This window comes from Tasmannia lanceolata, unplaced genomic scaffold (genome assembly GCF_043159265.1).
Source record: "Tasmannia lanceolata isolate RefF3 unplaced genomic scaffold, GAP_Taslan_0.1 ptg000015l, whole genome shotgun sequence".
Lineage (NCBI taxonomy): Eukaryota > Viridiplantae > Streptophyta > Magnoliopsida > Canellales > Winteraceae > Tasmannia > Tasmannia lanceolata.
In genome coordinates this window covers 35908280-35933126 of record NW_027518692.1, presented here as the reverse complement: position 1 = coordinate 35933126, position 24847 = coordinate 35908280, and the positions used below count along the sequence as shown (strand labels likewise).

At 38.0% G+C, this 24847-nt stretch overlaps 1 protein-coding gene across 4 annotated transcripts; it reads left to right on the top strand.

The window, feature by feature from the left end:
- Positions 1-4794: 4794 nt before the first annotated feature.
- LOC143846924 (uncharacterized) lies at positions 4795-21879 on the top strand. 4 transcript variants are annotated; one of them, XM_077355538.1, is made up of 14 exons: positions 4795-4950; positions 5553-5692; positions 5856-5910; positions 10017-10105; positions 10430-10454; positions 14116-14154; positions 15157-15274; positions 15506-15666; positions 15928-16294; positions 17158-17273; positions 18979-19189; positions 19288-20097; positions 20209-20289; positions 21254-21879. In XM_077355538.1, the coding sequence occupies exons 2-14, from the start codon at positions 5615-5617 to the stop codon at positions 21591-21593; spliced, it is 2490 nt and encodes an 829-aa protein (XP_077211653.1). In that variant the 5' UTR covers positions 4795-4950; positions 5553-5614; the 3' UTR covers positions 21594-21879. The 4 variants fall into 4 exon arrangements, with proteins under 4 accessions (XP_077211653.1, XP_077211656.1, XP_077211655.1 ...); XM_077355541.1 differs by lacking the exons at positions 4795-4950; positions 5553-5692 and adding an exon at positions 10258-10306 and having other exon boundaries at positions 5861-5910; XM_077355540.1 differs by lacking the exons at positions 4795-4950; positions 5553-5692 and adding an exon at positions 10258-10306 and having other exon boundaries at positions 5861-5910; positions 10404-10454.
- The last annotated feature ends 2968 nt before the right edge of the window (positions 21880-24847 follow it).

The following is a 24847-nucleotide window of genomic DNA, read 5'->3' as shown; positions in this document are numbered from 1 at the left end:
GTTGGATTTCGGACGAAATGTCGGTCTGAAACGAAATTTGAATCCATGCTTACAAGCCAATTAAGAAAGAAAATACAAGCTGAGTTAGTGTAATTATTAAAAATGGTTGTGCTGATATCATCTCCCTTTGTGTAATAGGCTTTTTTTATTTTTATGGTGGGAAATGTTATCAGCACAACCATGTTTTTATAATTGCAGAAATGCAGCATATCTTTTATTTTCTAATTGGCATCTTGGAGCTTTTTGGGAACAGTAATGAACTTTGACAGCTCTTTAAATATAGAAGATAAGATGTGTTTGTGAAAATATCAAAACATTGTTGTGCTGATAACATTTGAAGATGAAGGTGAAGCTGACAAATAGCTATTTTGCCCTTAGAAAAATATTTTCCGGATTTGTCTAGACAATTTTTTGCAACTCCTCTTTTTCAAGAGATAATAGCCACCTCATAGCTGAATTTGTCTTATTCACTTAATTCGTATTAGGTGGCACTCCTCACCTGAAAAAAGAGAGGCTGCAAAATCGATTTTGTGAAAATGCTAGTCATTCGAATATTTTCCAATGGGTAGCTTGGTCACTTATATATATTCAAATGGGTATTGATAAATCCGACACATAATTTTCCCATGCCACCCTCCTGTGGTTGTTTTTTTTTAACCGGTAGATATTTATTAGAAGGAAAAGAAAACCATGACCAAGATGATCAGTGGACAAGAAAACATAACAAAAACCCAGAGGAAAAAAGATAAATAACAACTCAACGAGGAAGGTAATAAAAAAAACTCCAAAACCTCTCTACCCGATTCTAATCGGGCTAGGCTCTTCCGTTCGCTGACCTCCTAGCGTGATGAAAGCTGACAATATGGTCATCAATCTTATACCGAATCTCAGCAAGGAACTCATAAAATCTCCAGGAGTGAGAAGATGGGCCTTCCAACCATCTAATGACGTTTTGAGAATCCCCTTCCACTACCAGATCGTGCAAATCATTTTCCAACAACAATCTTATACCTTGGAGGATAACACTCATCACTTCTTCTACATTTGAATCTGTAATCCTATCGGACCCGAGAAATCCCACTATGTGATGCCATTCTCATGTCTAAGAACACCCTATTCCCAATGGACATGGATTGCCCAAACTGGAGCCCTCAAAATTTATCACACGGGGTCAGGGGGAGACCATATAGGGGCTACAACTTCTTTCTCCTTCCCTACTACTACAAATCTCCTTCTAAGTCCTTTTTTTGAATCTCAGGCTGAATAGAGTGAAAACTCAGGCAAAGCTGTAGCCCATGAAACAACTAGACATATGATTTTGTAGAAATATACAGAGGCACTTTTGACCATGTCATTGAATATGCGAGCGTTTTGTTCTTCCCATACCACACAGATGAGAGCCACGAGGGCAAGGAGCAAAGTTCCAACTATTCGAAAGATCTGGGATGTGAGCTGGAAAGACCCAAGAAATCCCAAAACAATCCAGGATCTTACTCCGGATCTAGCTCGCATACCTACGATGAATTAGCATACGGTCCGCAGACTCTCCCTCTTCCACACATATGGTCCACAAACATGGTTTAAAATTTCGGTTTCGGTACCGGTTTCGGATTCCTGAAATTGCCGAATTTTATTTTGGCCGAAATTTGGTAATAATTAAAAAGCTTATTTAATTCATTTCAAAATTTCCGCCGAAATTTTGTAACATTTATTTTTATTTTTTTTTAAATCACATTTTCTCAGACCGAAATTCTCGAAATTCTCAAAATTTTGGAAAGGCCGAATTTCGAAATTTCGGTTTCGGTAATTTTGGATTTCGGTCGAAATTTAAAACCATGTCCATGAACTCTCCCTCCCGTGGTTGTTTTATAGCTAGAGAAAGTAGTCACTGACTCATAAAGACGGCGGTCATAGACAGGGGGTGCATTTATCATCGGCATTTCTAATCGACCATATTTAAGAATCACGTGTTGTATAAAAAGTGAATATTTTAAATTTTATTTTACCCCGCATCCCTAAAATTGCTTTTTGTTGAATCCCATTAATTTTAACAAATAAACAAAAAGGGTGAAATGTAATAGCTATTAGGAAAGACAAATAAGAGAGGGAAAATGTTGGGAAAGTGGGTGGTGGAATATTATCTCCGAGTAAGTTTATGTGCAAATAATTTTGATGAGTCCCTATAAATCACAAACAAAATAATGGGCGACTAATGCACAATGGCATGATAATAGATTAATAACCATAGAACCGTGCTCAGACAGAAGGACTAGAGGCGGAATGAGAGAAAACTGAATCTGTCTGTGAGGAAAAGCACGAGCATTTCCTTTGCCACTAAAACTAAAAATCCAACACTCTATTTTGATGCCGTGGAGGAGGGAAATGAGTTTTGAGAGGTTAGTTGCAAAATCTTAGTCGTGGAATCGAACAAAAAACAACTAAGATTGGAACTAAGGGTCTTGGGTGAAAAAAATCAAATTGTTCTCCCCCCCCCTCTCTTCCTCGCTGACCCTCTCCCTCTCTCCCTTATCTCCTCACCTACCGCATGTTAAAGTGCAGAAGATTAAAAAACACCATGTCCCGTGGCTGAAGCTTTTGGAGGTAGTTGGTTGTTCTCAAAAGTGCTGGGTTCAAAACTCCTCGATATTAAAAAACCACATATAATGGCCAACCCATAAGAGGGGTCACGTGTGCCATGTGCAGGCCAACCCTAAAAAGATGGGCCATACGCGAGGTAGAGTGTTTATAAAAGATAAACATCACCATCTCCAATCACTTAAAGCTTTTGGAGTAATTGGAAGATCCAAAACACAGAGGAAAGCACGACATATTGGATCGGCTCTTTACGATCTGAACGTTGTTTTAACCTGTTGTTTTAATCTTAGCCGTTTAATCTTAGTTGTTTGTGGGATAAAGGGCTAAGTTGTTGCTAAGAACCACCACCTGGCTTCATCCGGTGGAGGCTACCTTGATCCATGTGTAGCCCTATTCAGGGGCGGAGCCAGGAATTTACACTTGGGGGGGCCAAACTAATTTATACTTGCCTGCATTGGTCATTTGGGGGGGCCATGGCCACTAAACTAGCTTATAATGCTTGTACTGCCAAAAACCACAAAAGAGGTTTTCAAAGTCATTGGGGGGGGCCATGGCTCCCTCATGCTCTATGTGTCTCTGCCCCTAGCCCTATTGAGCGTTGCACCTTTTTTTTTTTTTACATGTTTAGGTTTTTAAACATGTACGTGTTTAGGTTTGTTGAGTAACTTGAGTTGTAGAGACAAAAGGCTTTATTGAGTTGTTGAGTTGAGACACATGTTTAGGTTTTTAGGATTGAGCGCTCAATCTAAATACCCCTTCCTCGATTTGCAATATAGTCACACCCCATCAACGTTCTGACACATTCAACGATAACTTTGTAGTCTCAAAGTCATCGACTACACCCCTTGACTTGCCATTGTGTATAAGGTAGCCCCCCTCTTTTGAAACACTATCGATGTTAATTAAGACCCCATACCCCCATTCAAACACTACGAAAAACACAGTGGGCCCACGTTGTTTGGATGATGCAAATCATTCGTTTGATGGGCCCTAACATAGATAGGGTATGCCCAAAAAATCAGCTCCATAGGATCATCATAACCCTTCGATTTGTTGACAAATCCGTCCACTGTGGGGATCTACCTCATACACAATGAAAAGTCAAGGTGTGTAGTTGATGAGTTTGAAACTACAGGGTTATCGTTGCAAATGTTAGAAAGTTGAGGGCGTGTAATTATATTTTGGGAAAACTACTAAAAAACCCCCAAATAAAAACTTATGTACACAAATCACCCCAAAAATTTCTTAATTACCAATAGGGCCCTAAATAGATTTTAATTTTGCCTTTCATCCATTTAACCCTTATATTACCCTTATAACACACTTACAAATCCCTAAAATCTCTCCATCCATTAATCGTTTGAACTCTCTCTCTCTCTCTAAAACCTCTTCATCCATCTATCCATCCCCCTCTTAACTCATTGGTCCATCTCACACTCACACCATACGGACCCATAGAGATTTCCCTTTTTGTGGTAACTCTCTCTCTCTCTCTCTCTCTATATTAGAGAAATTATATGGCATGTGTGGGCATGCGCGTGCAACCACAAATACGATGGGCCCACATTATTTTGGGGATCCAAGGTATTCATCTGTTGGTCCCTGATGTGGATAGGATGTGCCTAGAAAATGACCTCCATAGGATGATCCTAACCATCCGATCCCCATTTTAAACCTAAACAAATCGGAGGGTTAGGATCATCCTATGGAGGAGATATTCTGGGCACTTCCTATCCACGTCAGGGAACAACAAATGAATGGCTTAGATCACTAAAATAAAGTGGGCCCATTGTATTTACAACAAATGAATGGTTTGGATCACCAAAAGAATGTGGGCCCACTGTACTTTTTTGGTCTGCACGTTCACGGCTAAAATTTCTCAATTAAGAGAGAGAGAGAGATTTGCAAGGTGACATAAGAAAGGGTAATATGGGTAATAGGCAAAATTAAAAGCTATTTATGGGGTGATTGGTAATTACGAAATCTTTGGGGAGATCTGTGTAGATATGTTTTTATTGAGGAGGTTTCTAGTAGTTTTCCCTTGTAATTTTCCCATCTTCTAAAGAATCCTGGGCCGGTCTCCGCCCAGGCCCGACCCATATACAAAATAGCCCACTGTCTCGTTGAAAGTCAGTGTCTCCGTGGATGGCCCAATTACTAAAATCACACTACTATTTTAAAATTCATCGGTGTTTCATACTGCCTGAAGAGTTAGGCGTTTAGGCCAATTCATTTCCATCCAGGGCTATTCCAGTAATTATGTCCTAAAGTTTTGACGACCGAATATTTACATTAGGTTTTCGTCGACTCTCTCATCTTCTCACGTTTCTGTGGAGCAGCAGCTACTTCTCTCAGGTAGAGAGCTAGGGTTTCATTTATCTATATTTTTCCCTATTTTATGTCTAATTTATTCTTCCCCATGGATTTGATCTCTCTAGTTACGTAATTTGTGATCTCTTCCTTGTTATTGGGGCTTCGTAGCCAAAACACTTTTTACTTTTTAGGGTTTTTAGAAATTAAGTTTAAAGATTCTGTTTTTCATCTGTGTTTCTTTCAAATGCTAGGTTTTTTAATGATTAGCTAGGATTTAGGGTTTCGACACCACATGCCGATTTATTGTAAATTCTCCAATTTTTTTTTTTTTAAAATTTTTCATGGATTGGTTATTGGAGGTCATTTATTTGTATTGTTTTTCTTTTGAAGGATTTATGATCAGAACGCTACATCTCCTTTCCGTCCTCCTTTTTTTTTAAATTCGAGATCTGTTTCTTTTTCTAGAAATTAGTTAATTAGATATGCCATTGGCTTGGAAATTTCCATCTATTTATTCGAATCGTAGTAATTGAAGTGCTATTGCTGCTTGTTCTGCTAGATTACTCTTTTCTGAGTTTTTTTATGTTTAGATTTCCTCGTTTCTGCATATTTCTTATTATAATATGGAAATTTTGTACCTTCAGAGTAATGGTGATGTCTTCTTGATTGCGTAATACACACATACGGAGAAAGAGAAGTGGAGAATATGGCCAAAAAGAAAAACCCTTTGGTTTTCTTAGACATATCCATTGATGGGGGCCCTGCAGAAAGAATGATATTTGAGGTATATTTATTTTCAATTCAGTAAACTGCAATTTGAAATTCAAAACGATATTGGCGAGCCTAGTCTATTTGCAGGCACTTCTTGTGTTTAATTATTATTATTTTTTTTTTTTGCAACTGGAAACGGCCCACATGACATACTAATAGCTTTTGATGGTTTTCAGCTTTTCTCTGACATTGTTCCTAAGACCGCAGAGAATTTTCGAGCACTATGTACAGGTAATATATGATGCTTGGATTTGATTATCTTAAATCCATCTGTTTGTGCGGTAAATAGTTGTTAGGTTGAGCTTTCGGTCTTCTATTTGGACAAGATGTGGTTATTGGGCTGTCTATTGGTCGCTTTTGAGATTCTAGTAAATAACGTGGGAGCATCTAATTGGTCATTCATGTGTCCCTATATTTAGATCCATGGTTTTTAGCGATGATCGTAGACACATGAAGAATGAAATTTTTGTGTTGAAAAAACTAGTAGCTACATTACTGCAAATGCACATGCCTTCTACTTGTGAAGCTACTCCTACGTTGGATTCTCGCTAATAATCCTACAATAGATTTACTTTTGTTATAGCGCTTGCTTCTGCACCCTGTTTACTTTGTTCTGGCGTATGGAATATAAATATATGAATACAGAGCATTTAAATGCTAAAAAATATACAAATGAAATGATGCAATTGAAGAATCTGTTAAGGTTAAAATATAACTGATCCCCAAGGCTGTTCACATGATTTGATATCAAGAGTTGAGTTGTGAAATTACTTCTTTTCTGCATCACTTAGATGTTTTTTATCCTTCGCACAGAGAACCTCTTGATCTGATTGCATGCTTTCCTATCTCAATTCTTCTATTCACAACAGTGCTTTCAATTCAAGCATGTCATTTTGTCTTTAAGGGTCGTTGAACATCCATGCTCACATGATATAAATGATACGCAATCCCGATCTCACATTCTAGTTAGTTTTGGTTGATATATAATTTACATTGTGGAAAAATCTCTGGGTTGCTTTTAGTGAAGATGAATTTGTTCGGACCATACTTCAGTGTTTCGTTGATTCTGCAAACTAAAATAATTTGTGCTCAAAAAACAAAACAATTTACTTCTTTTATGGCCAGTTTATTATACCATTAAACTGTTTTTCATCTCCACCTTGACATTTGCGCCAACAAGTAATGCTCCACAGGATTATATTCACATTTATGATAGGTCAGTTCCTTCCAGAAATCATCAGTTGAGACAAGAAATCAAATAAGATGAAATAAAGGGACATATCAATCACTCAATTTCATTGGCTTAATGTGTCTTTAGGAGGAGCTATGTTGTAACAAGGCTATGCCCCACTATTTGTTTGGAGCCTCGACTGAATGCAATGCGATTTTTTAATCCAGTTGCTTCACGAATTGGATAGGGAAAGACGGAAAGTCTTCACATTTCGGCTGGTTTTGGGTCGAGTTGATATGAAGAATTTGGTGACTAATTACTAAAGTCTTTAGTTTGTGATGAAGAATTTTTTAGGCTTGAGTTTGAGATGAAGGGCTGATGGTTGAGACCAGACATGGTGGACATGGTGGTTGGAGAAAGCGGGGATGGAGATGAGGATAAACGGAACAAATTAGATGGGATTATGATGATTATACTTACTCATATGCCTTTTTTATGTAGATGCATATGGTCCTTGAAGGAAGAAAAACCAAGGGTGATGTGGAGAAATCGATGTGGATAATGTAGGCTCATGTTCACATGACAAAACACAATGGGATACAATTGTTCGCAGGAGGCATCTCTTGGTGTGCAGAGCACAAAATTACAGATGGTTGCTTGTTTGGTTTGGGGAACACAAACCTACAGAGTGTTTGCTTGTTTTTGTTTTGAAGCAAGTATAGAGCTGTGATCAATCAAAAAAAGCAAAGTTTAGAGATGTGGTTACAACAGTTCTAGAGCTCCTGTAGCTAAAGTACGTGACAGTAGGTGATAGGGCAGCTGTTCCAAGTCCAGTGTAGATTTTATGCGAGACTAGGTGCTATGTACATACCAACAAATCATGTATTCCGTGGAAGAACCAAATGTGCCGAAGTAGATTGCCACTTTGGTTGAACAGTATCTAGAATGGAATTTATCTTTACTCCATATTTTCCAAGTCAGGAGGAACTTGTAGGTGTGTTCATGAAGTCACTTGATTCTTTGAGTGGCGTAGATCTGCAGAGCAGAGTTAAAAAATAAGAGAGAAGCGAAAGGACATGATTCAAAGTAGATTAGGCAAAATCAGAATTGCTGATCTAGCTTTTTCTTTTTTAGGGAAACCAAATTGGTATTGTCTACGAGTTATTTTCTAATTCTCTTATTCTTTTGGATGGTTGATGTTTCTGTTATTACTCCCCCCCCTCTCTTCCCAAGACGGGAATCTATGTGAAACCGGTAAGGGGTTTTCCTGTACAGGAGATCTTAGAAAATTTTAGCTGGAAATATTTTTACCTAAAAAATGGGTTAGCAACTTAGCAATCCTTGGAAAAATCCTTTCACAAGAAAAACTTTTCATGGTTGCCATACATGCCGTACATTTTGGAGTCCCCATCTGAAAAACAATCAGTTATAGTCACATTATAGTCACAATAGACATGAGGAACATGTAGAAGGCTGCAGTTTCTGATTTATTTTTTGTTTCATTTGTTTTTCCTATTCTTCACTTTGATGTGGTTCACTATGATGAAAATTTGTGCCTTTTTCTGTTCTCTGATGAAGTCTAATTTTGAGCCAAATGAAACTGACCATTATCTGGTACTTGGTCTCAAAGTTTGATCTGTAACAGCCATTACCTTTAAATATATGAACATTGTTATCAATTTTGTAGGATGGAAATGTAGCCTATTCTTCACTTTCATTTTGTAGGATGATATATACTGAATCATCATACGTGTGTGACGATGCATGTCACTAGGTGTTCAATGTTATTAAACCATTACGGATGACTATCTTTTTTATGTGATGGTTTCTAGGTGTGTATTTGTGCCTATTCAAGCAATCCCTGAAGTTTCATCTTAAAACTCTATTATTTGCTTATGTTTTCAATTTTTAAATGTTTTTGCGATTTTACAGGATTCCCATCGAAATTTTAAACCAAAACTGAAACGATTCTATTTCCATGACAAACGAAACCAAAATTTAAAACCGTTCCCTTGTCACAATACCAAATTATTTGATTTGTGGACACAGATTTGTGTGTCGAGTGTCGACACGGATACGAAGTGTCTGACACGACGACGACTAAAATTCCTTAAATGAAGACACTCCTGTACGCTTACCTACATATAAAATTACTCATTCCTAATCATAATTTGCAACAAGATAAATGTAATTTTCCCATTTAATAAACAAATCTTACGATTAAGCAACTATAAGTCTAAAACAAACATGAGATAGCGAGGGGCTCCAATCAGCAATGAGAATGAGAGACCATTAGCATACAATGACTATAATAATGAAAGAAGAGTTTGTTTAAGTTTTTAGGTTTAGGGGAGAAGAGGTAATAACAAATCCTAGTTAAAGAAGAGTTAATAAAATAAAAGAGGAGGTAAGCACAATATTCGATAGTAAAACAATATTCCACTCTTGACACGGTACACAAATATGTCGACACACCCACATTAAGTCTGATACTGCTAGCAGTACTTTTGCAAGTGTTGAAAGGAGACCATTAAAAAAAAAAACAAGTGTTGAAAGGAGTGTTGACGCGTGTCAACATCGACACGCTTGTTGATATGTGTGGACATGTTTGCCAGCAATCAATTCAAATTGTCGGCCAAATCTTATTGCTACCAGTTTATTGATCTTCTGTAATATATCTGAATTAAATTAAGTTAAGCACACATTAAATGGTTCTTTGTTGTTTGCCTAGTTAATATTCTTTTAATTTTACTTTCAGACGCTACAAATTGCTGTGTGCATAGGTTATTCTACTTTGGTTGACCCTTTTTCGTAGTGGTTATGATTTTTGTGTTGTAAAATTGTGGTCATGGGTTCAATCCTAGCTTACCTAGCTTATAGGGAAATAAAAAGACACCATCCTCTTTCAATTTTTGAATCATGATTCGCTAAATGTGACCCAAAATTTGTAAATCTTATCATGGGAATCAGGAATGAGATAAAGGTCATCATTCACTTTTTGTCATCATTTCAAATTTATTATTCAGACTGAAAGAATGCTATTCAAGTAGAAAATTTGAGTATTTTTGTGCTGATATCTACACTGAACGAACAACCCTAGTCCCTAGTTAATTACAGTAAAACGTGTGTAATTCAGGCTTGACTAATTAAATATGTGTTTCTGTAGGTGAAAGGGGAACTGGACCTTTGACTAGGAAGCCCCTACATTACAAAGGATCCATTTTTCATCGTATTATTAAAGGGTTCATGGCACAGGTATGTCCTTGAATTTTTCTTCCTTGTACTGCTTGTTGGTCTTACAGAAACTTGATCGACTTATGTTACCTATGCACTTGCGTTTTCTGTCTGGCATGGACTAGAAGTAATGGCCTTTGTCTTTTAGTCAGTTACCATTGTTTATGCTGTAGGATACAGGGCTGATGGTCACGACTGCTTTTCTTGTGATGTAGATTTAAGGTTGTATTTTACTAAGTTGTCCATCCTCATAATTTTTCTAAGCTTCACCCTACCCAAGCCACTTTTATATGAACATTTGCTTTTTGCTTATTGATAGATTGATGAGTGATATTCCTGTTGCAGGGTGGCGATTTTTCGAAACGAGATGGTATGTTTTTTCATGTGAAGCCTTTTATATTCTGTTGCAATATTAATTGTTTCCCTTTGGAGTGAAAACTTGAAGCTATTTTTTCTTGAATTAACCCAACTAATTGATATTTGAGTTGTTGGTAGCATTTAACATGCATATATAATTAGTTTTCCATATTGATTCTTTAAATGTGATTCGATGGCTGTCCGGCTCTCATATCTTTCCTTGGCAGTTTGCGGACTTCTATAATGAGATCAGGGACATTGTGGGTTCTACTTGTGTTTCGTTCTGTCACATTTGAAGATCGGCTAATGGAGTGGCGGTAATCTCGCCAGGAGAGGAGTCCATTTCGAATATCTGAGTCAATATGACTTCCTTCCTCCTGAGCCTTTGGCTGTATTTTTGTTCCTGATTTGTATAGCTTTGTGTTTTCCTATGTATCTCTTCTCTGTTTTTTTGGCCATATCGGTCTCAAATTTTTTTTTCAATGCACATTGTCGTCAGTCTTCTACAATTAGTTTAATTCTGTTGTAGATCTTTAGTACACCATTAGGAATGGCTGTTTTTGTTGAGAATTTGGGAAGGGACTTTTATTACACACTCTTTAGTGTAACCGTGTAAGAAATAATGATTGTAAGGCAATTACATAGGAGAGTTGTGTTGAGGCGAGGTTGCTACCCATTGTTGCATTGTGGTAAGGGGAGAGTTGATCTTCTGATTTCACTTTCTATGTGAAAACTGCTTACTTATCTTGGTTGCTAATAATTTCATGCACCCCCCACTTTAACCTTGGGTCACATGGAAGAATAGTGAAATGTCACCCCCTACAAGGGGTAAAGGATAACTGGATAAGCCTTCACCCTGTGGGTGGTTCAGCAGATGAGACCCTTACCTGCATATCAGTAGTTGTCTGATGCAAATCTCATCTCCTACACAAACAAACACATTTGGGTTCAATGAGGTGGGCCTTTGCAGGCCTTTTAGGCGTAGCCGACTCTAGTGAGGCGGAGGTACATGTGGTTCACCAAGGCATAAAATTATTGGCGGAAGAAATTTGGATAATGTGGTGGTGGGAGGGGACTCCCTTAATGTGATCCGTTGGTTGAGTGGTTCTCAATTTTGCCCATGGCGGTTGGCTATATTTTTCGATGAGATTCATAACATTGGGGATTCCACGAGGATTTGTTTTCATCATGTTTTTTTCTATCTCTGTGCTATTGTATTGAACCATCTCGGTCTTCTTATTAATGAATTTTTCGACCATTCAAAAAAAAGAAAGAAAAAAACCTTTGCCTCTTGTAACATGAATTTGCATTTCTCAATGTTTTAGGTTGTTTGTCTACATGTTTGCTAAATTAGACTAATCTATGTTTTAGATTGTTCCTCTGCATGTTAGCTGAATATTGGGTTTGTAAGATGTTATAGGGAAGCATTATATAACACTTGGAATGCAATGCTCAGTTTGATTGGTTGGCTGTGCCTCATAAGGATTTGGTAGATTATGCTTTTTAGGTCTATAGTTGGACTGTGGAAGTCGTCCATCAAATATGAATTTAATTTTCAGAGTTTCCAGTCAATGAGATCTACTTGAGATTTCTTTTTTAATTTATAGTCTCATTGGATTCACAATAAATATTTTTGATACTTTAATCACACAATATATGATATATTGTATGGAAATCACAGAGCCCTCCGAGTGGGTGGAGGGCACGAAGGACTGGCAAGATGGTTATAAAAAGTGAGAACAAACTGAAATTCATTCTTTCCATCAAGTGATCAAGACAGTCCCGTGGTGATACCTTCAAGGGTGACCCACTCACAGCCATGCACAGCCATCACTTCTCCTTCAAGCACGTGCAATTGACCATAAGGACCTGCATTAGCCAAAACAATGTTATCGTCAGAATCCAAAATAGTACTTTTGTTGGTTATTTCCCACTTTTGTTGGTGATCACCTGTTGGATAAAGGAACCAAGGATGTTGGGGTATGCTGGTGTGGCGTTGGCTTAGATTTTGGGCTTATTACTTACTGTTCTTTTTTAGGTAATTTCATTCATATTTGGTCTATCTCTGAGGATCTCATCTTTTTATCCATCATATTGACTTAGTGGTTAGAGAAACCACAAATAAGATCAACCAGATTTTCTTAAAGGGCTTTTGGTTGAACCTTGGTTTGAGGGGTGCTCTAGAATGTCGCAGTGGAGGCATCTTATTCGATTGATCCTTCTGTTCATTCAGTTATATTGGCACGCTGAACTGTAGCTGGAATGATTTTGTGGATCTTACTAATAGTACCCTAGCTGCCCCCTCTCTTTTTTGACTGAAGATAACAAATTTATTAGAAAGGCAAAACATTAGTTGTGCACATCAAAGGGCAAAAAATTAAGATGTTCCATTGCCAGGACTTGGACCACTTCTATCTTCCTATAGTGTTGCATTAAGTTGATCTCCAATGTATCATTCAAAAAAAGGTTTATCTCCAATGTATCATTTAAAAAAAATGTTGATCTCTGATGTTACGACTTGAGGTGGAGAGATTCTCAAAATATGAGCAGTATTCCATTCTCGAGGATCCTAAGGATGGGTGGGCTCAATGATTTTGGTCTCCATTCACCTTTACGTCCAAAGTGACTTCCTTTGAAGACTGTAAGAATGAGGGGGACATACTGCACAACATATGGGCCGTGCTTATGCTTTTGGCTGTTAATGGAAATAGGGCATTGTGTAAGTCTGGCACTGCCCTGTAGATGGATAGACTCAATTTTATAGAAGGCATAGGGATCCTAAATAACTTAGTTTGAGATCTGCAGTATGGTGCAATGGGTTTAGATTGGTAGCTGATGCTTTGGCTGATAATGGGACTAGAGCAGTGTGCCTCGTGTCATTTAAAGACATAACACAAAAGATCTTAAAATTACCAGTTTCGTCTAAGTTACTGTTTAACATTTTACAACAGACGTGGTAGGTATAATTACGCCATTTACTACAATGCCAATATTCTTATGATTTGGACTCATAGATTCAACTTCTCCTTTTCATTTGGCAATGCAACTGCGTCAGTTTTTATTCAACTTATGGTTTAACTGGGCTGAAAGCGTGAAACTCGACGCTGCTTGGTCCGATCCACTTATTGTATGAGTCAGCGATGCTGTCACCTCCTTCAGATGTAAATTGCCTGTTTTGTAATAACATCAAAAGTCGTTAGTTGCGTTCTATTATCTTTTAGCTAAGCCCTACTTATATAAAATCTGTGGTGCGTGGCATTATGAAATTTAAATCTTGCATAAGTTTTGGAATGTTTGGTTACTTGTTCTTCTCTATGTGTAACTGCCTAGCAGCTAATAAAAACAAAGAAAATGAAAAGTGAAAAGGAAAAAGTAGCAATATCCTTTTTTTTTTCCTTTTTAATTTTTTGGAAGGGACAGTTGCTACTTTCTTGTTCTTTGCTTTATCTTTTTTTCGTGCTTTGTAAAATATGGCTTTTGATATTAGTTGTAATTAAGTAATATATCAGTTAGTCAAGCTGTGTATGATTTCCGAGCATTCCTTTTTACCATCAGGTGCCATATTGATGTAATGCTAGGGAGTAATAGTGAAAAATAGCCTTTGCTTGGTTTGTTAATGAATAAGAGATTCTTGGCTTGTTATGAATTTTCATAGGACTTCTCATAAATTTCAGGTACTGGCGGAGAAAGCATATATGGAGGGAAGTTTGCAGGTGAAGATTGCTCACTTTTGCTTGTTGGAGGCAACTGTGTTTTGTAATTACTGTTTTAAGGACCTACTTGTTCTCTAGTTATGCATTGGATGTTGGGAGTAGATATTCTGGAGAGCCTATGCATGGTTCCATTGAATTTAGGTGCAGAAATTAGCGTAAACTCCCAAATACCCCCGCCCCCCCTAAAAAAAAGAACGAAAAAAAACCCCAGCACCACTCTCCCACTCCATCCTGTGTCCCCCCCCCTCCCCTCTCTCCTCTCCTCTCTCTCTCTCCCTCTCTCTCTCTCCCTCTCTCTCTCTCTCTCTCTCCCTCTCCCTCTCTCTCTCTCTCTCTCTCTCTCCCTCTCCCTCTCTCTCTCTCTCTCTCTCTCGTGTGCGTCCAGGCAGGGCGTGCGTTTACTTTGCACATGGTGCACATCAGGAAGTAGAGGTATGGCCCGGATTTGGGTACTTCAATCTGAACTGTGTATGGGTATAACTGTAGTACTTCATACTAGACGTTTCTAGGGCTGTAGTTGCAAAAACGATGGGTGGTGCAACCCATTTCTGTTTGTCTTTTTCTACAGTAGGTCTTAAGCTTGGAATTTCAACATGTTCGGATTAGTTACACTATCTTGAAAAACTCACACTTGTTGGAAAATTCAATAGTGATCTACCCCTTCAGTTACCGAATACATACTTGATATGTGCTTGTCAAATTGAGGTTCCATTTGAAGATATTGTGTACTCCATGTCTGATTATGAGTCTGTTATGCCCGTTTGTGTATCTGTGTACGTGTGGGTTCACATACCTGGTACATGCGTGGGTTGTTGAACATATTCCGTGATCCATGTCTAATTTCAAGTCTGATGTGCCTATATGGTGGTTGTATGTCGTTGTGCATGTCTGCCCTCACATTTCTGGTACATATGAGGGTTCCTCTGTCTCCTATACTAATCGGAAATTTCCATTGATCATTTCCTGTTAACCTATGGTAGTTTACTTGTTAAATTGTTACAGATGAGAACTTTAAACTACACCATGATGGGCCTGGTTTCCTCTCTATGGCGAATGCTGGCCGTAACACCAACGGCTCTCAATTCTTTATTACCTTCAAGGCTGCACAGCATCTTGACGGGTTGGCTTCTTCTGTTTCTGCTGTTTTCTTTTGTTACTTGCATTTGATTGACCCTAGTGGTGGCTTACGCCCACATAGTTTTCTATTATTTTTCTATAATTTAGAAGTACTATATGCATATTTTAATTTCTTTATTCTTGTAGGAATATAATTTTACGAATCAAACCGCTTGCATCATTTTCTAGATATAAAAGAGCACAGATCTGATCTGAGGCCCATTAAATTTGACAGGAAGCATGTCGTCTTTGGGAAGCTTGTGGAAGGACATGGTACTTTAAAGAAGATGGAAAATGTCGGCACTGATCAAGGGAAACCTGATGTTTCAGTGAAAGTTGTTAATTGTGGGGACCTTCCTGACAGTAAAATTCACGGATCAGTTGTTTCGGAGAATGGTATCGAGTTTTTCTATTACAAATACCATTATCATCTTGCAGTTGTAACTTCTATTTTTATATACTGAATTTTTTACGTTTACCAGGCAGTTTTGAATTATCCTTCTCTTGTGATTGTTATTATTTATGATTGGCTCTTGGACCACGCAGTTTTGAATTATCCTTCTCTTGTATTTTTATTATTTATGATTGGCTCTTTGATCAGACCTTAGATATCTGTTATCTTCTTTTAATATATTTAATTATGTACAATGTGTGCAGATAAAAAGAAAGTAAGTAAATCAAAAGCAGGAAAAGATATCTCTTCTGATGTCGATAGTCGTGAAGAGCGACGAAGGGGAAAGCATAAGAAACCTTCGAAAGAGAGAAGAAGGAAAAAGAGAAGAAGATATCATAGATCTGAATCAGAAAGCTTATCAGATACTGAAACCGAATCATCGGAGTCTGAGAGTGACTCTGATTCATATTCATCATCCTCATCTTATAGTTCTTCAAGTGATGAAAGGCGTAGGAGGAGGAAGAAATCCTCAAAGAGAGACAAGTATAGGCGTGGAAAAAGGAAAAGGGATAGACGGCGGGAGAAAAGACGCAGGCGGCGTGATAAAAGATCAAAGCGCAAAGCTAAATGGTTGTTAATGAGTATTTCGATAATTCATGCTTTCTTATATGATTTGTTTCACTCCTGCACACACAAGGAAAAGACATATATCTCCATATCTAAAGGCTGCTCATTCCTTTGCTTCTTTTTTTTCCCATTTTTGTTTTTTGTTTGTATGCTATGGTCCATGTTCCTGCATTTACTGGAGAACTGAAAATCATTGCCCTCTCTCTCTCTCTCTCTCTCTCTCTCTCTCTCTCTCGATAAGAAAGACATGCGAACACATCCATCTGCCCGTGCTGCATGTGTTTTAGTATATGAGAAATGCAAACCTTATTTATGTTGAGGTTTAAAATATTTGAAATATTTCATATGTTAAATACATTGCCTTAATTCGTAAAGAATTTATTAATGTTTTAACATTTTTTTATTCTACATATACCTGCACATGTACGGGCAATGGGCTCCGTTTATATCGAGATAGTATTAGCCGAATATAATTTGATTGATTACTATGATTATATCAAATCCAATATATACGCCCATATTGTAATTTGTGACACAAATGGCAGCATTTTGGAAAACAAATGTAATTTGTGACACCACATTCCTGTATACACACAAAGTAAATTTTTTGTTATCAAAAGGATATACATGTAGTTCTGTTTTTGAAATCAGGTTTGTTATTTGTTCTTCATCATATGCCAGATCCCTTTTGTTAATGAAAGTACGGAGGGGGTATTTTTGGGGTGTAGATAAAATATGCAATTGTTTTTAAGTGCTTGTGGACTATTAGTCTTTTCATTTATGCACTTAGTTGGAGCATTTTTCATTTTTTGATTCATATCACGCTAATTAAAGCTTTTCCTATATTTATTTGTCTGTTTTGTAAGGACTTCGGAGAGTGCTAGTGATGCTGAGAGCTATAGTACAAGCGGAACCAGCTCTGAGGATAAAGAAGCTAATGCTCAAGGGCCAACTCGGAAGTCAAAAAGTTCTAAGATATCTGGTATATTTGAACTCGCTTGTTCAGTCCTCCATTGTTTTGGATTCATTTTGAATCATCAAGTCATGGATTACTTTGGTTGGTCTCACAAAATGATCAATTTGATTGATTAATAATTTATAATTGCATATCTTATTTGTCAACGTAATGATTGGTTTCGATGGATAATGTCATTAACTTCTCATTCAAGTGAAATGATATGCATATTACGTGCATAATGTCATAACCTATGAGTCGTTTTTTTTTTCCGAAAAGCATACGCTATGGATCTATGGATATCATATGGTTACAATATTGGTAAAGGACATTTTCAAAAAAAAAATATTGGTAAAGGAGATCTGTAGTTATTGGCTATGGACTGGTAGTGGGTAGAAAAAATGTCTGTAGATCTGCAACTTTCCTGTAACAATCGTTAAGGACTGTTTGGTTTTAGGAAAGATATGGCATGGGTTTTACATGGTTTCATGTGAAAGTAATGGCGCACAGGGACTGTTCGCTACAGGAACAAGGCTGGGGATATTTTACAGTCAATATGAATTGATTGCAGTGTCCTAGTAATGATGAGAAGTGGTTTAAGAATGCGGCAGGTTGTAGGGTAAACTGCAGCAGGTTTAGGTAGGGTTTAGGACAATGAATAGTAAAGGGGAAGGGACTGTAATGGCTGGGAAGGTAAGGTAGCCGGAGAGTTAGTTGTTTAAAAGAGGATTTAGATACGGGTTCTATATTTTGATTGATTCATCTTTAACTGTTAGTTGGAAATTGGAAATACACGGTTCCCATTACCATGAATAGTCAAGGAGGTTCTGTTAATGAAGACTGAAGTACAGCTGGACATACAAAAGCTGTTCCTATTCTAAAGATACTGCTTACCCCACTTCTAGATCAGTTTGGTCCACTTTTCTTTACTAGTCTAAAAGCATCCTCCATGTCATTGGCACTTCTTCTAACTAGTCTGGAAGACTATATTAGCTCTCTACTAAGGTCAAGCATTTCTACTATGAAAATTGTCGATCTCCACCAATCTGTATTCTCTTCGCGTACTACATAATCAGTAATCAGAAACTTCTGGAGTTTACAATAAAAGTTGACTTGAATTTTTCCTTTTCAATCGATATCAAAACGCTCTTCTTTATATATAATATTTCAAGAACAGACAAATCAGCCAATGACTTGTTTGGTTTCTGATAAAGTTGTAGAGTTTGTGGTAGACAGAAAGTGAAAGATAAATTTCTTTTTTCTTCTTTTTTTCTGCAAGTTTCTTTTAGTTGTGGGAAGGTGGGTTTGCTAATTTTAAAAATTCTTTTACGATCCCCTTTCCCGTAATGATATCCTCTTTACCCCGCTCACCATCCTCCCTTGTCAGACCTATCCTCCTAGACTCTTGTTCCGTGTAAAGCTCCCGCTTTTTCATATCTATATTTTCTGTAATTTTCTGTTTTTATCCTTTTTTTTCCATCATTTTGGCCAATTTCACGGGCTCATTCAACTTTGCCGACTTTCACCTTTGCTTGGTCAATTCAACTATTCCATGCATAACAGTTTCTGAATTAATCTTCAGTTTGTCTGTCCAAAGAACCTCTTCATCATGAGTGCCATTTATTTTCTTTCTTTGATTTATTCTGCTGGTCATTTGTTCATAGTAAAATGTTGCTAATCTGATAGGTTGCTATTCTATGATTAATTAGAATTCGTGTGCCCTGTATTGCAGTTGAAAATCAATCTCCATTGGTTCTGGAGCAAGAAGCTATTATGATGAGTCAGCAAAAGAATGGGGACACAGTAGATACACTTGCAGAAGAAGAGGGTGAATTCCCAAGGGAAAATGGAGAGCTGCGGAGCAATGGGATTGAAGCACAGGCCAAGTCTGACAGAAGTGCGGAGAGAGAGCCTGATTTAGATGGCCATCCAAGCAAATCTAGGTCTTGCCTTTGTTTTAAAAAAAATTCTCCCACCAGAATTATTCTTTATGCTTACCGATTCCTTCAGATCTGGTATTTTATCTGAACTTGTTGAGCAGGAGCCGAAGCATGAGTCCTAAAAACACCATGAGCAAGAGCATGAGTATCAGCCCCCGAAGGAGTTTGAGCAAGAGCCCGAGCGTGAGCCCCAAAAGGAGGGGCACTAGCAGGAGCCTTTCTCCAAGTCGTAGTAGAAGTCAAGTTGGATCACCACAACCACGGGGCAGCATCAGCAGGAGCATTAGCCGAAGCCCAGTAAGGGCCCAACCTGGGAGAAGTATTAGCAGAAGCCCAGTAAGGGGCCGGACACGAAGAAGCGTTAGCCGAAACTCTGTAAGGTCCCTGTCAAGGCGAAGCACTAGCCGAAGCCCAGTTAGGGGTGCCCCATCACGAAGAACAAATGGCAGAAGCCCTCCTGTGAAGACTTTTAGGAGAAGAAGCATAAGCAGGAGCCCGGTAAGGGCGGCTCCATCACGGCGAAGTATAAGCAGGAGCCCCCCTATAAAGGCCTCATCTCGAAGAAGAAGCTTAAGCAGGAGCCCAGTAAGGGGCTCGTCTCGAAGAAGCTTAAGCAGGAGCCCAGTGAGGGCTCCGTCACGGAGAAGCATTAGCAGAAGTCCTGTAAGGATGGCTAGCAGGAATAATCGTCGCAGCTATTCAAGGAGTCCAGTGAACCCTTTGCGCAAGGCACCAACACCTCGTCGGAGGAGCTTGTCAAGAAGTGCTTCATCAGATGGGTCACCCAAGCGCATCCGAAGGGGTCGAGGTTTCAGCCAGCGCTACTCCTATGCACGACGCTATCGTACCCCATCTCCTGATCATTCTCCTGTAAGGTCACATCGTTATGGAGGCAGAAGTGACCGTGATAGGTATGGAGCAATGGAACCCATTAAATCATTATAAAAGTTTCTAGTTTCCATGTTATCCATTGCTTGTTGCCATTGCTTGTTGTTTGAGTGCTTGCATGTTTTCTTGACCAGATATTCAAGCTACAGTAGGTATTCTGAGCGTTCTCCTCCTAGGCGGTACAGGAGTCCACTGAGAGGCAGAACTCCACCAAGGTTTGGTTCTTGTACTTAGCATTAATCCTTTTCTTATATGTTTAGCATTACTTCTAAAAAGGGAAGTAATGCTAAACAAACCAAGGTTTTGTTTTTCTTTGATGGCACCTGGGTGTTTTTCGACGCCCGGATTGTCTCCAATGTGTGTATTTTTGGGACTGCTGGTCCCTCCTACACTTCTACCTTTTTGTGTGCGATAAAATTGTCAATTTTCAAAAAAATAAAAACCTTCTAAAAAGAGGGAAGAAACATCCAAAATTCCTAATGTTGACATTTCACATATTTATACATATTTATGTAGTCCACCTCAGTCCTACATGGGATGGCAATCTGGAACCCTCCACATTCCCATTAGTGGGATAAGCCTTTGATAATACATGGGGTTGCACCACATTATCTCGTCGCTTTCTTGACTTCCACCAAATGCCTTCAGTAGAGGACCAAAGTCCCATGGAGGACCAGCTTTTTTCCTTATCTTTTTCTTCCATTGTCTAAGATGTATCTTTCACTTAAAAGAGTTGAACTACCTTAGCTATCTTCATCTTCAGATTCGTAGCATGAAAATTTTCTCAATTTCACTCTTGCAACTTTTTGTCGATTCGTTGTGCCAATGTTAACTAAATAGGAACACAGGAATTTCAGGTTCGACATTTGTTTTTTATTTTAGATACTTTGGCCCATTTTAGCAAACCAGAAGTTCCATAAGGTCAGTTTGTGGTGGTGCCGTAATGTTTCTTTTCTGGATAGTTGAAAGCTGCATTTTTTTTCCTGTTTTGGTAAATAGTAGATTCTCCTTCCACCTAGCCACTACCACCACCACTTAAAAAATCTGCTCTCCCAAAAATCTGCAAAATTCGAAGAAATAGCATTTGTAGAATAAACTCTATAAAACCTACCATTGTAACTAAGTTAATTTATCATATATTATTGATTTATAATTTACTCTCAAAAATCTTGGTCACAGATACAGAAGCAGGAGGAGCCGAACCCGAAGTGTATCGCGTAGCCCGGTTCGCTCCCGGCACCGAGCAAAGGGCAGTTACAGCCGCAGTCCCATCCCGGAAAGAGCCAGGTCCCGTGGGGGTGGCGCACGAGAAGCAGGAGGGTGGACTGAGAAGCGGAAGAAGTCTCTTTCTAGGAGCAGGAGCCCCTCAGAGTCTAGGAAGTCCACACCTGAGACACCAACATCTCCAAAGAGCAAGGAGGAGGACAAGTCATCAAGGTCACCCTCGAGCAGTAGCCCTCCTCGTGGAAAAAAAAGCTTGGTTTCATATGGAGATGGGTCTCCTGAGTCTGGAAGATAGAGAAAGAATAGCTTGGTTTCATACGGAGATGGGTCTCCTGAGTCTGGAAGATAGACTAGTCTTTAATTATAGGTAGTTTCAGTTGGAACTACAGGGAGTGTGATCTTCGGACTTTATGGATGTTTATTATTATTATTATGTGGGTAAGAGGTTTTGGTTGGGTTTTATGTGGATTATCGTTTGCTTTAGATTGATAGCATATGTAGTATATTTATAAAGGAGTTTGGTAATATGTGATTGATCCTCATTTGACACACTATACAAGTAGATGGATGGTTTTGCATTATCCCAATGTTATGTGGGAATCACTAAGACTGCGCTGCCCTGTTTTCTTAATGTTTTAATTCCGAAAGAGTTAACATTCCTTATTTTAAACGAATGCAAGTTAATGTAATTTGGATGATGTATTGTATTTTCTTGGTTTTTTTACATTGACCCAACAATTTACAATGATGATGCGAGATTGGAGATGTCAAACTGGCTGTAGAACGAAGAAGACTACAAAAATGGGGTTTAATAGCTAATGTAACAGGTCGATATGCAGTTTCCATCTAAAAAAAAAAATGAGTGCTTGATTTACTTTTACTCTTTATTTTGTACTAGTAAAAATGCACCAGCGTTGCACGTGCGGTTTATCTACATAAGAAACATAATAATATGTTGTTTGTTTTTTATATCAACATAAATGATAAGTTGTAATTTGTAATGCTTATATCTTGATTGTTTATGAAAATGCCATATATTCTTTCATTTTGTTTCAAAGGTGATCATTGACAATCTATATTAGTCAGTGAACTTTCTCGAATATTATTGTAGATCATCAAAATATATAGATTATATGTTTTAGTTTACAAAAATGTGGTATGGTTTACATCAGTGTATGAACTTTAAGTGTGCCTCTATATAGAGAGACGTATAGTAATCATGACCGCCTCCAATGGCACAGATGGCAGTGTATGCAGCCTGCATTCATTAGCAGCTCATAAAGCTCTTTTCCTCGCTCGGCAACATAACCATACATACCTGATCATTGTCAAATTGTGTAAGTCCTACCTATTTGCAAAAAATCCAAACAACGAACCATGCTGGAATTTAGATTAAACAAGATTTAAACTTAAACTTCGTGAAGAAAGAGAACTTGATTAAAAAAACTCAATCCCTAGATAATTGCATGGTTATCAAACAAATTGTTATGGAACTTTAATATGCAGGATATTGTTCTCATCGATGAAACCAGGAATAAAAGATTAACATGACTCTTTAAATAGGCTTGCACTCATAATGTTCCTCTTACTAAAGTTGTTTTTGATCAATCCAGGTGCACAAATTTAAGAGGCACCTAAAACTATACATACCTCCAAACCCAAATTCAAAAAATCCACTGTACCGTCAAAAAATTAATATTTTAAGCAAAACAACACCAATAAAATCAAAGAGAATGATATTTGCCCTCCCTTCCCCAGCTTTCACCAAAGAGTGTTGGAAAAGTACAATATGAGGAAGTCTCGTTGACTATTGAAATTATATGTTTAAATCATGAGACCTGAGAGTTTACAAAATAAATGATCAGAAAAGTAACATGTTGTTTCATTACAAACATAAAACTGGAAGTGGAAAATCCGGGCTTAGAATGAGCAACTACATGGACAATTCAATGGCAGGAGATGATGCCCTTCTTATACTACTATCTTTGAGTTACACATTAGAAAAATATTAGAAAATAAAAATGAAAATCAGAGAGCGAAAGGAACCATGAAATACGAAATCAAAGAAGGGAAAGGACATCAGCACAATTTAAAATTATTTTGCACCTATTTTACGTCTAGCAATGTAGCCTATAGAAAAATTTCAATTTTGACAAGAAAATGAAAAATAAGTTTTTCATACTTCCAAACATCATAAGAAATGCAAATATTCATAGGCAAAAAGTAGTGCCGACTTCTTGGATTTATCCAAACCGTATCTGTTGCAACCCACTGGGGGTGCTTGAATGTGGATCGTTGCATTTTTACTAGGGTTGCAACTCGGGTCGGGCGGGTCGGGTTTTCTAGAACCCTACCCTACCCAAGAATCAACCTCGGGTTGGGTTGGGCTGGGTTTTTTTTGGGGAAAACTTGTGATTCTTAAACCCGGTCCTACCCGAGATAATTTCTCGGGTCGGGTCGGGTTTTTCTGCATTGGCGCCTCCAACTTCATGCAATGCCCTCATTTTTATTCCAAATTATCCTAATTTACTCTAAACCCACTTTAAACCTGATTTTAACATGTTGATTGAAACATGCTGATAAGTGATATGATTAGACAAAGTATGATTTAAACATTTTCTAATTCTCAATGAACTTGTTAGTGGCCAGACTAATCTGTAAGCTTTTAAACACCACTCACTAAATATTTATGCAAAACACAGGTTCTGAGGTTCGATAAAAAAAGAATGCAGTCATGGCCTCTGTTTGCCTTTAGAGAATGACATAAAATTATTTTTGTGGTGGTGATGTACTGATACGTATCCTACAAACAAGTACATGAATGGAAAGCATGAATAAAATGAACAATCAAATATGCGTAAAGATGCGACTGTAAACAAATTAAAGAACTACAAAGATTATTTTATGCAAGAAATAGACCTTATAACTTCGATGGCCATCAGAGCAATAGGCAATTGAGGCATAAATGCGAGAAATAGACCTTCTTTCGTTCGTGTCTTACACTCTTACTGTCTTGGTGAGATGAGAAATGAGAATTACTAAATTACCCATATCAATGTTATTATTTTTAACTTGTAATATTAAAAAAGGAATAAATGCGGGTTTCCGGGCGGGCCGGGTTTTCCACCTTTAAAACCGGCCCAACCTGAGAATCACCCGGGCTTTGGAAAAGTAAACCCGGCCCAACAACTTACTCGGCCACTTTGAACCCGACTCATGCTTTTTTCGGGCCGGGCTGATGCGGGCCGGGTAAAACCCGACCCAAGTTGCAACCCTAATTTTTACCCTTCTTAGAATCATCCAATGTTGGAGATTTTGTGCCATAGCCACCTTTGTTGAGTGATAAAACATGAACGGTTGGGATCATCGAAATGGATGGGCCCACATGTACAATTTTCTACTGTCCACTGTAAAAAATTTCAATAAAAGTCAAATCTTCAAAGTTCAAAGAGTCCAAATATGGTGAATTTTAATAAGATACCCATGAAATATTTTAGGATATTTGTTATAAAAAGAATTGCAAACCACTTTATGAAAAACTATTAATCT

Bases quoted from the DNA above. Each gene is read 5' to 3' on its own strand.
- LOC143846924 (XM_077355538.1), top strand. From the start codon at position 5,615: ATGGCCAAAAAGAAAAACCCTTTGGTTTTCTTAGACATATCCATTGAT. The intron at 16,295-17,157 runs GTTGTTAATGAG...CTGTTTTGTAAG, and splicing joins TCAAAGCGCAAAGCTAAATG to GACTTCGGAGAGTGCTAGTG. The intron at 17,274-18,978 runs GTATATTTGAAC...CCTGTATTGCAG, and splicing joins AAAAAGTTCTAAGATATCTG to TTGAAAATCAATCTCCATTG.